General features: G+C 39.4%; 1 protein-coding gene across 1 annotated transcript in view; it reads left to right on the forward strand.

Annotated features, from left to right (window-relative positions):
* The first annotated feature begins 819 nt into the window (after window positions 1-819).
* The window catches only part of LOC126458219 (TBC1 domain family member 16), a 104,433-nt gene continuing 89,320 nt past the window's right edge, over window positions 820-15,932 (forward strand). The window contains exons 1-5 of the mRNA XM_050095115.1: window positions 820-1,152; window positions 4,856-5,054; window positions 6,635-7,137; window positions 13,096-13,227; window positions 14,189-14,405. Of these exons, the coding sequence (XP_049951072.1) occupies window positions 1,053-1,152; window positions 4,856-5,054; window positions 6,635-7,137; window positions 13,096-13,227; window positions 14,189-14,405 (1,151 nt within the window). The 5' untranslated portion in view covers window positions 820-1,052. The remainder of the gene's footprint in view (window positions 1,153-4,855; window positions 5,055-6,634; window positions 7,138-13,095; window positions 13,228-14,188; window positions 14,406-15,932) is intronic.

Raw genomic sequence — 15,932 nt, forward strand, 5'->3', positions numbered from 1 at the left:
CTAGATCTGGAGTTCTATAGTCGGCTCCAAAGAGACCTTCTGAAACAGCTGGTCGCTGTTCTTCAGGAGAGGGGGTAATGCTGCGAACTGCACTAAAGCTCATGTGGAGAAGCAGTTGGCGTCGTGGCTGTCGTGCTGCGGGTCGCCGGTTCATATCCGATGGCCAACAAGTATTCGTTATTTAGTATTTATCATTTCTAGAAGATTGTCGAAAATCCTTATTTATGCATATTCTGGAATATTCGATATTTGTATAAATAGCAGGACACTCTGTCCAGGAAGCATTCTGTTCTGTCTGTACTTTGGTGTCGGTAATAAAAGTGCTTTAAATGTTAGGCTTGTACTTCATTAACAACCCTACTTTCGGATTTGGACTTCATTGTGGTTACAACGAGACAGTATTAAAAAGCATGGGCGAAATGCTACACCACCTGTTAGTGAAGAAAAGTTATTCAGTTCTCAGTTTAAATCCAACGTGATTGTCGTATTTTTCTATAGCCTTGTTACGACGTTTAGGTATTAAGTGGAGTGGGTACTTCTTTTCCCTTCATTATGCAAAACAGTTCTTCTTTGCCAACTTTATCAAAGGCCTTTCCCAAGCCAAAAAATGTTCGATTAGCACTGAAAGAAAATAACAATGCTTAGCAACAAAAATTTCGAATTTACATTTTTACAGCATTTTTTGAAACTAATAATACTCTCGAACTACCATGATTATATCGATACTGACAACACTAATTGTCGTGGACTTTAAACTATCGATAAAGAACAACGGTTAATCGAACGTAGTGCATTTAAAATATCGACCTTATACAAATATCGGTAGCGTTTGCTAGGAGGAGGAGAAGTTGTTATGAATAATGAAGTGGCGTTGTGCGGTTGTAAATCCGCATGTCATAGTAGCGGCAAGTGATGCCGGAAGGATAATACGGATCTGAGTAGAGTACATGACCGGCGCTACATGACACGACGAATATCATGTTTATGCTATGTTGCGTTGCCGCACTTAGGCTACATGTCACTTTGTGGGTCATCTGTTGAATATCATCAAAATGCCCCTACCAAAAATACTAAAAAAGGCATCAAGCTACATATTGGGTACACAGACGGGGACTCCTCATCAGCCTTTCAACGACGGGGAAGTTGTTTTTTGTATGTAAAATTGCTGTATCTAATGTCTATTGTTTTTAAAGTTACTTAAGAATGTTCTATTTCCTTTCCTAAATGAGACTCCTATTTTTATACGGAAACCGTCAAGAAATTTGCGTTGTGACAACTACTTGAGGTAACAGCTGTTCCTATCCTTAGAATGATAGTTTGCACCTATGTCATTTTAAGAATGCACTGTTGCTTATCTGCCGGAAACAATGAAACAGAACGCAGCGCTGTTGATTACAGTTGCAGTTATAGACATTTGTTACCCTAACACATTTAGCCACCTCTTTTATATCGTATTGATCATATTTTTGGGAGTTTAAGTACGGTAAATATTAAAGTAGATTATTGCAGCTTTACTCAAAGTAGTGCCTTTGCTACAGATCATGCTATGTGTGTCTCCTATAGGCATTCTAGCCCCAACTGAAGTAAAACTGATTAATGCTGATGAAACCAACATTGTAGATTTTTACAGCAGTTTATTTCTTTTGAAGTGTTTGTTTGAGTATGAGTAGTTTATTTGCACAAGGATAACTTTACTGTGATAAAGGATTGTTCAGCTTAATACAAAGAAAAAAAAATAAGTCATGTTTGCAGACATATGGATGCATATACACTTGTATGTAACAAGGAGAGAATAAGTGGTCACCTTATTTTTTCTTAAAAGGATCATCCTAGGGTTTCCTGTAAGTTATTTGGTACAACCTAAATCCAGATGGCTGGACAGAGTAGCTGCCTCCAGAATCAGAGCCCAGTGTTTTAACAAATACACTACCTCATTCAGTTATACCTAACTGCAATTCTCTTACATATTTATACATTCAGAACAAGGTAGATTAATGCCATGTAATAATCATACACTGTTCATTTATGATGAAAAAACATATAATTCTGTGCCAGGCATGGTTTTATTTTGTCCATTATGTGTTAAGATCGTTAACCATCACATTTTCCACCAGCATGTAGAAGATGCTTAACCGTTGAATATGAAACCAACTAATGAATAAGCATTGAAAAGTAGTGGATAAAGTAGAACTTCATTATCAGAATTGTGTTTTTTCGTTCTAATTTACAGTCACAGGTCTCAAAATATAATCCATAATGGATGTTAATTAATTAACATTTTTAGTATCTCCACACTTACCTATGCACACTTGCAAAGCACTCGGATTTTGACCAAATTACCACATCACTGTTACATCTTTACGCAGTGTTGATCCTTTCTCATAAACACACACAATGTATGAAATATTTCTCTTGGTATACTAAGATACTATTAGACACAGCTTAACGCAAGAAGCAGAAGGTTGCTCTACTGGGACATTACTGTTCTTAGTCTGTAAATTGGATATATCATCTACTTTGCTAATGCGTGACATATACTTGTTTTTATCATGCGTATATAGTTCACCAAATTTGGTCTAATGCCTTTCAAGACTAATAATATTTGCAGTCAAGTATACTAATTAACTCAACCATGCCAGCCACTGCAAAGAAAGTCACTGGAAGCAAACTACTTAAATTGTAATATTATCAACATCTGTCGTGTGATCTTGTGCAGTTTGAAACAAATATCAGTGATTTCAAATGCAAAACAGTTGTTTCGGAGAAAATATATTTTTATTTGAATTTGAGCATTGTAGTATGTGTTATTGGTAAATAGTAAGCTCGACATGTAAGTGAGACAAGAATTTGTTCAATGATAACAATTTTTTTTACTGTTTCCAATTATTTTATTGTTGTTGTAGAATTCAATATTATGAAAAAAGATCAGTTTTAAAACTGGTGTCAGTCCTTTGCAACTGGGCAAATGAAAAAAAAAAAAAAAAATCCAATATTTTACTGTGCTCAGATAGAACCAGAAGGAAGAAATTGCCTTGAAAATCTTTTAACTGAGACTCAGGCATTCTTGCAATGCACCCTTATTCCCAGGCATGCTAATCTTGCGATGCCCAAGGTCTTTGTTAGATTGGAAGATGATAGTTTGCTTATGAGTTTGGAAAATGTTATTGGAGGCTTCAGTTAATCCAAAGATGGAGGCTTCAGTTAATCCAAAGAAAAGGCATTCTGAAGCCCTGAGGAACTTGCAACAGTCTGGGATATATGTTCAATTGTCTAAGCTAAGAAAGAAGTACTACCAACAAAACAAAGACATTTACTCTCTCGGAACAAACTTTTAATGTGTTACAAATTGTACTAAACTCTGTGATTACACACTGTTAGTAATAATAATAATAATAATAGTAATTCATTCCAGGCACATCATGATCACATGTAAATGTTTGTTTATCTATTCATCCTTGGATCATCTCACAGTGACGTGGAATTAATCAGCATAATCAAATGCAAATAAATAGATTGAAGATATATGTACACACAGAATACGTGTGTAAGTAGGCTTTCATGAGAATAAGACAGGTGGTCATCAGTTGCCTTGATGGAAGAACCATCCTAGCATTTAGCTGAAATGATTTAGAAAAACACAAATTGGGACAGCCGGGCAGAGCAAGCATTATCCTCCTGAATGTGAGATCAACCTTTGAGATTGTCTTTCAACTACACATATTCTGAGAAAGCAATCTGTAACAGTAAACAAAATCTTTCTACCAGCATGTCTTCACATTTCTCGCTCATTCACACGTCATGTTCTGCAAAAACTAACATGCAGGAGGGCATTGAGAGATGTGGAGTGAGTCATGTTATACATTTAACAGACGGAATTAGCCTTGGTGACTGCTTCTGTAAAGTACTATGACAACAACGAATTATGACTTGCTAATCTACCCTGAAATGATGATTACTTCTAGTTTTCTTCATATAAGTGTATTAGGAAAATAAGAGCTATTTTGAAAAAAATCCATTTTCCCTTCTCTTACGTTACTCATCTGCTGTTTCTGTTTAATACTTAAACAAAGCACTTACTTTACACAGACTACTATTCACTGCCCACATACCGACAAATTCAAGATCAGTTTAACATTTAAAGTTAGGCAGAATCTACATCCCTGCAAGCAAAATTGTGATACATCGTAGAAAGTGTTCTTTTACTTTCTTTTTTTATGTCTTGTGTTTTTCAAGTTTGTGTGTGATGTCTACCTGCACCATGTTACACACTTTGATACCATAATGTAAGATTCTGTTACAAAAACAGATATTGTTGTAATGAATTACAAGCTGTCTCAAACTCTAAGACAAGCAGTAATTCGTATTCATTGCACCATTCTGTAATTTCATTCACAACTTCCAAATGATCCATTGTGTTGTACCTACTTCTAAAGGCAGCTTGTTGCTGTGCAAAATTAAACCAAAGTATCTGGGCCTGACTCTTGATTTGGTATGTGGTTTTATCACCTTATATGCAGTCAACTGTTTGTAATATTTTCCCTCTATTGATATACCCAATCAGTGCATTAATGTTGTTTTTCTCTAGGGCTTTTGACAAACTGACACAATTTTTTAATGTAATTAGTTCTATTTATCTCTGTTATGTCTTTGGATGCTCTGGTACTTCTGAAATTTGCTAACATACATTGATCTTGTTTGATACTTCAGTTTTTTATTTAGTCAGTTGTGATTTCATTTTTGAAATAGTCATTTCTTCTGCAGTGTTAGTTGTCATAGTCATGTGATCCACATGGAAAGAAGTGAACTCATTCCAGTCATTTCTAATCACAGTGTATAAAATTATTATTGTTTCCAGGTAAGAACAATGTTTGTGTGCATCCACCAGCACTTCTCAGACAGGACTGTGATGTTGTTCATCATCCTGGGTACTTGACTATAACTTGCCAGGTGACGCCAGACAGAACCAGAACAACACTCAGTCTAACATGGATACCAAATACAACACTGAGGAAAAATCCATGGGCTATTGAAAGACAGGAATCTCACATACACCGGTAATTACATGTGTCATAAAATCAATTAATGAAATAAATTATTAAAACACTAAAGATTATTTTAAAACTAATGTCTTACCTTTAAATGTGAAAACCAACTGCCATCCACTTCATGTGGTTCTCCTCAACCCAGTGTGCTACCTTCCTAGATGTTGATCTCCTCCTCTCCTACTTTTCCATCCACACCTCTGTCCACACTAAATCCACCAACCACCAACAGTAACTACATTTCAACAGCTATCATCCCTTTCACACCAAAAATCCGTTCCTTACAATCTGGCCATCCGGGGACAGCGTATCTGCAGTGACAAAAACCCCCTTGCTCAATATGCTGAGGGTGTCAACAAGGTCTTCATGGACAGGCACTATCTCCTCGACCTAGTCTGCAAACAGATCTCCCATGCCATCACCCCTCACACCCCCAGTCCTCCCACCATCCCCAAAAATCAACCACAAGGGAGTGTCCCCTTCATCATCCAATACCACCCTGGACTGGACCAACTGGACCACACCCTTCGCCAGGTCTGTAATTACCAATCATCATGCCCTGAAATGTGGACATCCTACTGAGATACTTCCAACAACTCCTAAAGTGGTGTTGCATTGCCCACCCAGCCTCAACATCATCTTAGTACATCCCTATGCCACTCTCAATGCCAACCCCATGCCACAAGGATCATATCCCTGTGGTAGACCCAGGTGCAAGACCTGCCCACTCACCCAGCACTTTCTATTCCAGTCCTATCACAGGCTTTTCCTACCCCATCAGGGACTGGGCCACCTGTGAAAGCAGCCATGTCATTTACCAGCTCTGCTGCAATCATTTTGCAGCTTTTTGTATTGGTATGACTACCAACCAGGATGAATGGCACTGCCAAACTGTGGCAAAGAGCAAAGTAGACCACCTTGTGGCACAACATGCTGTTGGACATAACATGCTTGATGTCAAGGACTGCTTCACTACCCGAACATCTGGATCTTCCCCTCCACCACCACCAATACACTACTGTCCCTTCGCCATCCCCTCCAGATCGCTGTCTGCTCCCACATGATAGTTGCATTCCAGCCTGAGATGCCAGAGTTGACGGTAGTGTGTGTGTGATGTGTGCTTGCTTCTGTGTGTGAATGGTGTATGTCTCTGTTTTACTGGTGAAGGCTGTGACTGAAAGCTTTATGTAAGTGTCTTTTAATTGTACCTGTCTGCAACTTGATGTGTCTTCTAAGTAGCAATATGTCTTTTCTTGTTTTGTTTACATATAGGTTAGTATTGAAAATGAGTTTGGTATGATCATTGGATTGGCCTCACAATATACATCTTTATATGTTTTCATAAGTCACTTGGAATCAACATTTGTGAATTACATGTACTGTAATGATCAGATGCTTGATAGACCAGTCACGATCATAAGCATTGTCACTCAGACAGAGGTTGACAGGGTTGTGTTCTCAAAACGAGCCGTTGGCACATGATGTTCTTACTCAGTTATGTGCCACCGACCAGTTGTTAACTGCTTCTGCATTTCTGTTTTAGTTGCTATTCTGATTCCAGGCTAGATGTAAACATCTGCATTTCTTTACAGTGGTGACAATGACCATGATGGAGGCAGCCTCTCAAGCAGAAGCTCAAATCCTAAAGATGACACAAATGATGAGTATCCGAGTATTAGTCCCATTCCGGAGAACTACAGGAAGAGTTCGGCTGAAAGCATTGAATCTCAGTATAGTGCATCTGACGGAAGCTTGCAGCCGGCAGTTCAGGAAAGTGCTTCTCAGAAATCCGATCAGTATAGTAAGAATTTGTCTTCCTCAAACTCGGAGCGAGATAGTTCGCATAACAGTTTAAATATGGAAATTCAGAACTGTGCAAAGGAGGAGAATGTAAACAGCATAACTGTACAGCACTGCGAGGAAGCAGTGCCATCAGATAACACGGAAGTAGAGCACTCAGTGCGGCCACATTTGCTTCCCTGCGAGAAAGAAGGTGACGAATCTCAGGAGAAGGATGCCCAGCCCAGCCCTTCCCTGTCACAGGCTTCCAGCTGCAGCCTGGCGGTGCCCCTCTCCTTCCTGGGCGGAACTTCAGGTATGTTTATCGGTGATGGAATCAGTGGCCATTACAGTAATCAGCTGGTTTCAAGTTCCAGTTTTGTAAATTACTAGCTGACAAACCCAGCAATGCCTGGGTATTCATTTTGCTAATTCTCTATTAGAAACTAAAACAAAAATATAACTGTGTTTGTGATGTAATATAGAGAAAATTTCATGTGCGTGTATTTGTAAAAATACCTTTGATATTATGAAACTGTCATACAAAGAAATTCATATAATGAACAGATGTACACTGATCATTCAGAACATTATGACCACCAACCTCCTATCAATATAAATCCATCCAGGCGATAGCAGCGTCACCTGGCGAGGAATGTCTACTAGTCAGACACACACACAGTGCATGTGGTATAAGTGAGCGTGCTGTCCAAGTGTTGAATTTGACCGATGGCACATTGTGATGGGCTGGAGGTTCAGCACGAGCATTTCGCAAACTGTTCAACTGGTTGGGTGTTCGAAGAGTGCTGTGGTGAGTGTCTTCAACACGTGGCGAAACCAAGGTGAAACCACGTCCACACCTCATTACACGTGTCAGACGCCATAGGCGGGGCAGACTGGTAAAACTGGACAGGCAGCGAACTGTGGTGGAACAAACATTAGGTTTTAATACTGGGCAGAGTACAAGTGTGTCTGAACACACAGTTCTCTGAACACTCCTAACCATGGGCCTCCACAGCTGACGACCCATGCGTGTGCCAGTGTTAACATGACATCAGCAACTGCAACAGAAATGGGCACGAGACCATTGGCACTCCATGTTGGCAAAGCATTGCATGGTCTGACGAATCACCTGAAGTGCATGATGGAGACAAGCTGGTATCAGCTCCATTATGCTCTGGGGAACATACATGTGGCCATCCATGGGTCCAGTGGAGCTCGTGCAAGGCACAATGGCCAAAGAGTATTGTACACTGGTTGCAGACCATGTATACCCCTTCATGGCGATCATGTTTCCCGACAGCAGTCGCATTTTTCAGTAGGATAATGCACCATGTCACAAGGCCATGAGAGTGATGGAGTGGTTCGAGGAACACAGTGACATGTTCCAGTTGATGCGCTGGCCCCCCAACTCATCAGATCTGAACCCGATTGAACACATGTGGGATGTGATTAAACGTGGCATCAGAAGTCATCCCCCCACCCACACCCCCACCCCTGGTATTTATGCCAGTTAAGTGATTTGTTTGCAGATGTTATGGCAACCCCCTCCAGTGACAAGAAGGCCTCATTGCTTCCATGCCACGACACATCACTACTATTATCCATGCCATAGGTGGACATACTGGCTGTTAGGTAGGTGGTTATATGTTCTGGTTGATCAGTGTGTAAGTATAGTATCCCTGACAGTTTCTGGATCCTGGGCAGAGCTGCTTCATGTGTGTACAATGTGATTTTGTAAACATCTCTATGGTAGTGCCTCTTCATAGCTATATAGGCAGCTATTGCTTTAGCCTCAGTAAAGTATAAATGTATTGAAACTTTGTGCATGATGCACAATTTTTCACACGCCTCAGAGTTTATGATGTATCTATGAAACGTTAGGTGCCATGTATAATTTTGTAGGTGCATTTAGCAGCGTATGTATATACTGTCTGTGAAATTTATTGCAGCATGGAAGTAATAAATTTAAACATTGCACATGATGTGGCTGTTTTTCACACGTCTCTTTCTTTATGCTGTCATAGCTCCTGAACTGTGACAGATAGGTGGTTCTTACTTCCACAGTGATTTGGTTGAAATAAGTACAGTGTTGTAGGAGGAGATGTGGATAAAACACACACACATCCATTTTTATAATATTTATGGATAAACATTGTTATATATTTGAAAGAAGTTTGAGGAGTTTTTACTATTTTAGATAGGCTAGAGAGCCAACTAAATATACAGTCTGTTCTTTATTCAATGTTTTAAAATGACGGCATCCGCACAATTCAAAGAGGAATTTTGAAATCTCCTGTCCAATCTATTTTTACCAAATTTTTCATTTGTATGATTATTTTTTACACTAGTTTCTGGTCTTCATCTGTTTTTTGAAGTAACTACATCAAAAATGATTCAAAGAAATACAAACCGACTGTTGTGCCTTGCCCACTCGTCTAATATAGGGTGCCTAGAAACCCTTCTTTCTCGGATAACTAGACAACAATTCAAGCAAATTGTATGAACGGATTTTTATTACAGTAAGATAAATGACAATCCCAAACATTGAGAAATTTACACTGGTATGTCGCAAGCAAAGGGCGACATAAAACATAAGCAATCTCTTCAGTGTATACAATTCCAACACAAGTCCAGTAATACTGTTCATAAGTCACTGCTGCAGAGTTCGTAAGTTGGCTAGACTTCAGCTGTAGATGGTGCTACCATCTCATTGTCATCCTAGAGAGAGGTCGGTCAGCGTACTTCTGCTGACGCCATCTCACAGCCTTCTCTGCTCTTATGACCCCACCAGACATGCCGGCACTAGACTTTACACGGGAACACCATCATCAGTTTTATAGATTTTAAAGAAACTTTCCATTATTGAGCAAAATTAACTGTGGGCAATAATGATGAAGGTGATTACCAATCACATCTCATAAAGGTCTATCAAAAACTTATAATTGTGAAACATAAAGTAGTAATGAACATTGGGGAGAAGAGGACAAATGATATAAAAATCAGTCAAGCAGTGAGATGAGAATGCTTGCTTGCACCAAATACCAGAAAGTGAAGATGACTTCCAGTTAGCAGTATGTCAGTTAAACTAGATGTGTGCTGAGTACAGTCTTAAAATTTGTTGACATAAGACTAATGTTATGGCATTTGTAGATAAATAACCAGTGCAGCTGAAAGTAGTAATTAATAATGAACTAACTGGACAATTTCTGGAACAATAAACAGAACGCTTAACTTCAAAATCCAAAAGGATACAAAAATAAATTTTATTAAACTGTTATATGGAAGCTAAACTTGTATAAATAAAAAGAGAGAGAACATCAAAATACAAGCAGCAGAGACAAGAAGAGTGAAAGGTTGTGCAGAAGAAAAAATTCAATAATGAATGAAGATGTTTGATGTGTACATGCTATTATTGAGGAAATAACTGGATAAAAAGAGAGGTGGGCCCAAATATGGACAGAATGAAAGGTGGAAGACTACTCAGGAAAATTCTGAAAGGAAGGACACTCACACATCAACCAAGGAAACAATGAGCATAAACTTTGTGGCGATGGAAAAGGCAGAGGCATAACTCTATGTCTTAAGATGACTACGAAGATGTCAAAAACAGAGGTGATTTGGCAAAGCAAACACAGAGGGGACACTTATGTGTCAGTCAGTCTAACATTAATTTCTTCTTGACAGGAAATTTTCTTTTCTCTCAAAAATATGTATTATAGCTTGGAGTTTGTAAATCAGTGTTACATCTTATATTCCTCTTTAATCCCCTGAAAAATCCTGTTGAGAATGAAAGTGAGAAATAATTATTGATAATGGTTGTGACAGAGGAGGAACATTTATTTCCCAGTTGCCTGAACAAGAACATCTGGCACAGAACTGAGCTGACTTATTGACAGAGTTAAATAGATGAATGGATCTCTGGCTTCAAAATCTCTTTTTCCAAGAAAATCTATCAGGGGATAAAAGAAAGGAAGGGGCTTTATGCAAGCCTTTGTTAGAAGACACAGGGTGTGTGGCTAACAAATAATACATAAACAGGAACACAACTATAAACATAGCAGGTAATCATAGAGATTTTTATTTTATGATGATTAATTTTGTGCAACCATGCTAGTCCCTGTCCCATACATCCTTCCACAACCACCTATTCCATTCAGGTGAGAGGTGCCATCCACCCCATCAGAGGCAAGGCTACCTGTGAAATCTACAAATTAAGCTGCAGGTAGTGTGCTGTTTTCTACTTGGGCATGACAACCAATAAGCTGTCAGTCTGCATGAATGGCCACTGACAAACTGTGGCCAAGAGACAGCCAGACCACCCAATTGCTGAACATGCTGCTCATCACAAAGTGCTTCAGTCGAATGACAGCCTCATAGCTTGTGCCATCTGTATACTTCCCACCAACACCAGGTTTTCTAAATTGCGCAGGTGGGAACTCATCCTCCTCCTCCTCTCTCTCTCTCTCTCTCTCTCTCTCTCTCTCTCTCTCTGTCTCTCTCTCTCCTTTTTTTTTATTTAATCATCAGTCTTCTGACTGGTTTGATGCGGCCCGCTGCAAATTCCTCTGCTGTGTCAACCTCTTCATCTCAGAATAGCACTTTCGACCTATGTCCTCAATTATTTGCTGGATGTATTCCAATCTCTGTCTTTCTCTACAGTTTTTACCTTCCATAGCTCCCTCTAGTATCATATCTCCTGTCCCTTCTCCTTGTCAGTGTTTTCCACATATTCCTTTCCTCTTTCATTCTGCGCAGAACCTCCTCATTCTTCACCTTATCAGCCCACCTAACTTTCAACATTCTTATATCACACCACATCTCAAATGCTTTGATTCTCTAGCACACCGGACTCGCATTTGGGAGGATGACGGTTCAATCCCACGTCCGGCCATCCTGATTAAGGTTTTTGTTATTTCCCTAAATCGCTTCAGGCAAAATGCAGGATGGTTCCTCTGAAAGGGCACGGCCGACTTCCTTCCCCATCCTTCCCTAATCCGATGAGACAGATGACCTTGCTGTTTGGTCTCTTCCTCCAAACAACCCAACCCTTTTATTCTCTTCTGTTCCAGTTTTCCCACAGTCCATGTTTCACTGCCATACAATGCTGTGCTCCAAACGTACATTCTCAGAAATTTCTTCCTCTAATTAAGGTTGATACAAGTAGACTTCTTTTGACCAGGAATGGCCTTTTTGCCACTGCTAGTTTGCTTTTGATGTCCTCCTTGCTCCGTCCATCATTGGTTATCTTGCTGCCTAGGTAGCAGAATTCCTTGACTTCATCTACTTCAAGACCATCAGTCCCAGTGTTAAGTTTCTTGCTGTTCTTATTTCTGTGGCTTCTCGTTACTTTCAACTTTCTTCAATTTACTCTCAGTCCATTCAGCAGTTCATGTAATTCCGCTTCATTTTCAGTCATGATAGTAATGTCGTCAGTGAATCATATCATTGATATCCTTTCACCTTGAATTTTAATTCCACTTCTGAAACTTTCTTTTATTTCCATCATTGTTTCTTCAGTGTACAGATTGAACAGGAGAGGCGAAAGACTACATCCCTGTTTTACACCCTTTTTAATCTGAGTACTTTGTTCTTGGTCGTCCACTCTTTATTTTTCCCTGTTGGCTCTTGTACATATTGTATACTACCCATCTGTCCCTATGCCTTACCCCTGTATCCTATGTTCCCATAACCCCTTGGCCTCAACCTTCGCTAGCACCTGTCCTTCACCCACATATCCCCTATCCTGCTCCCACTCCAATTTTACACAGCCTTCTATTTCACCAATGCACCCATTAGTCTTTTTTCTCCCTTCCATATTTCTCTTCTTCCCTGCTTCCCTCCCCCCACATCCTTGCATGCTCCCACATAGTCTGGTATCCCTCCTCCTCCTCACCACAGTCTCCTCCTTACCCCCAACAACAGTGGATTGCTTCTCCCATCAGGTGCAGTAGCTGTATGCAGTCCAGCCTCAGAGGCCAGACTGTGTGTGTGTGTGTGTGTGTGTGTGTGTGTGTGTGTGTGTGTGTGTGTGTGTGTTATACTTTAGAAGAAGGGCTTTTGGCAGAAAGTTTAAATGCATAGCCATCTTTTTGGTGTACCAGTCTGCGACTCAGCATCTCCTCTATATGGTGGGTAATGATCTATACTTTTCATGATATTGTCATTACTCCACCCTGGATTTTCCATTGTTTGATTTCATTACTGGCCCTGATACATGGATTGTTTGTATGGATTGCAATCATACACAATGTAACAATTATTTGGTTTCCAGATGATATTCCTACTTGGATGAGTTCACCTGAGCTGCTGGCTCTGCGTCACAATCTCAACTTTCCTGAGAGCCAGACTGCATCTCCAGTTGTTCGCAGGACACACAAATGTCGTCGCTTTTCTGTCGATCTAAGTAAGTTGCTATTACAAACTTTTCAGTACTTAGTGTTGTGCAGCTCTAAGATATCGAAGAAAAGACATTTCTAAATGTTTGTTTTATGTAAGTTGATAGCAGATTTGGTGTTAAATATTTACAAAGTCTTTTCTTCAATAAGTTTCTATTGCTTTACATGTACTTAAATACTACAGAACTGTCCAGTCCCTGGCGTCATCTTTGTTTAACTTCGCCTTCACAACATGTGGGTCCCACTCATTCTGGCGTTCTGGGGTCAGTGGTTTTCCCTTCCTTTTAACCTTTCCCAACTTCTCTCTCTCTCTCTCTCTCTCTCTCCCTCTCCCTCCCTCTCCCTCCCTCCCTCCCCCCCTCCCCCCCTCCCCCCCCCTCGCACTGAGGAAGCAATTATTAATTCCGAAAGCTAGGTATTGTGTTAAGTTTTACTTATATATGTATCTGTCATCAGTACTACACATTTCACTCCTGAAGGTAAGTAATGGCCACCATTAATTTCGTTGATTGAATTTTCCTTTGATACAGATTATATGAGCTCATTCTTTGAGGAAACCCCTTCAGTTTTGACTGAAATTGTCATAAATATTAGGTCCTGAAAAAGGCAGCTTGTTCATATCATTTGGCCTCATTGCATTGTTCCCCAAATTTTGCGGTACAACCCTAGTAATGGGTACTCTTGAAACTGCAGTGATTGGTGTTATTTCCTAAGTGGTACCTGAACCCTATGCACATTACAAGGAAGAAAAGGTGCTATCGAATCAAATAAACAACTTTTCCACATCATTCTCCATCAGTTACTTGAAAACTGTAGAAAAGGAATGTAAATTTTAACATTCATTTTTGTACATTGTGGTTGACCAGGTAAATTTATTCAGTAATTTTTTTATTTGTATTCTTTATCTTTGTTTTGTATTTATAAGCTTTGCAGCTTGTGTAATAAAATATTTATCCTTCTTCATTCTAGGCCAGATGCGTTCACTGCGGTTGTTCTTCAATGATACAGAATGTACCTGTGGCCAGTTGGTAGTTGCTTCACGTGAAAGCCAGTATAAAATTCTTCACTTCCACCATGGTGGCTTGGATAGGCTGGCTAAAGTTTTACAAGAGTGGAGCTTCCTTCTTCATGCTGACCTGCCATCAGCAGAAGACTCACTACCATACAGACATTTCATGGTTTGCAGGTGCATTTTACATGTAATTGAATGACAGTTCCTTAATAGTGTGTTTGTTGCTTATTCGTATCTATCCCACATCAGCATTGTTATAAACTTGCTTCTTATTCATAATACTGATAACTGTTGCATGCATTTTTTTAAATCTGAACTTTATTTTCTGTTTTTGACGTATACTCAATTATCAGCTATGAACTAAGCATTTATTAAGCATACAGTAATTTCCATTGTCAGCTCCTAATGTAATATCTATCAAAAAATTGTATTAAGTTCTTATCATATGTAAAACCAACAAATGGATTCAAACCTTCCACCCAGTTTTTAAAGAAACAAGCACAAAGTAAACATTTTAAATCCCACATTTAAAAGTGTATATTATCATACCAGTGTTTGATTGTCCCCCCCTCCACACACACACACACACACACACACACACACAACACTTGCAAATGATAGGTATGGAAACACGGACTAACACCATTGAAAAACAATTCAGAGTATTTGAAGCAAACAAGACACCAGGACCCAACAGAATATCTGTTAACTTTTACATTCATTGTAATGCAAAATTAGACCCATTTTCCATGTCCCTGGTTATTGAGAATCTACCGTGCAGTAAATAATCCCACGAGGCTGGAAAAGGGTCCAGGTCGCTCCCATTTAAAAAAGGAGTTAAAAATCAGATGCACGTAGCTACAAACTAATTTTAATAAAGTCTTTCTGCCGAAAGATCCTACAGATTATTTTTAGTTTGAATGTTGTGATGTTCCTGAACAAAAAGAAGCTTATCTCAAAGAATGAGCACAAGCTCAGATAAAAACACCTTATGTGAAAAATGACGTGCAAATATCAGATGCAGGTGAACAGGCAGGTTGCATCTTCCTAGATTTGCAGAAGGTGCTGTACTACATTGTCAGCTGATAAGCATTCTGAGATCATATGGATGACCTTCAGAATTATGTGGTTGGCTTGAAACAACTTTACTAATATAAACCAGAACATTTCATTGGATGTTAATGTTCACCAGAAACAAAACAATAACGGGGTGTAATAGGGCTTCATATGTTCTCAATGTATGAGGGTCATTCAGTAATTAAAGAGACAACTTGCTCTGGAGTAAAAAGCATTTATTTTTACAAAACAATACTTTTTCTACTTTTCGACATAATCCCCTTGAACATTTATGCCCCTGTTCTAATGGGTTACAAGCTTTTTTCAATCCGGCTGCAAAGAACTCTTTTTATCTTGATGTTTGAACCAATTTCCCACAAACTTTTTCACATTCTTGTTGTCCTGCAACCTCTTCCTAATAATGCCTCCTTCAGTGCAGCAAACAAATGGAAATCACTAGGTGCTAAATCAGGACTGTAAGAGGGATTAGGCAGTACTTCCCAGCCCATTTTCTCGATTGTTTCACGGGTTAGTTGAGCAATATGAGGGTGTGTGTTGTCTTGATGGAGAATCACACTTCTCCTCTGAGATCCATGACGTCTCTCTCTCATCTCTGGCTACACCTTGTTTAAAAGCAAATCTGGC

This window comes from Schistocerca serialis, chromosome 2, assembly GCF_023864345.2.
Source record: "Schistocerca serialis cubense isolate TAMUIC-IGC-003099 chromosome 2, iqSchSeri2.2, whole genome shotgun sequence".
NCBI lineage: Eukaryota > Metazoa > Arthropoda > Insecta > Orthoptera > Acrididae > Schistocerca > Schistocerca serialis.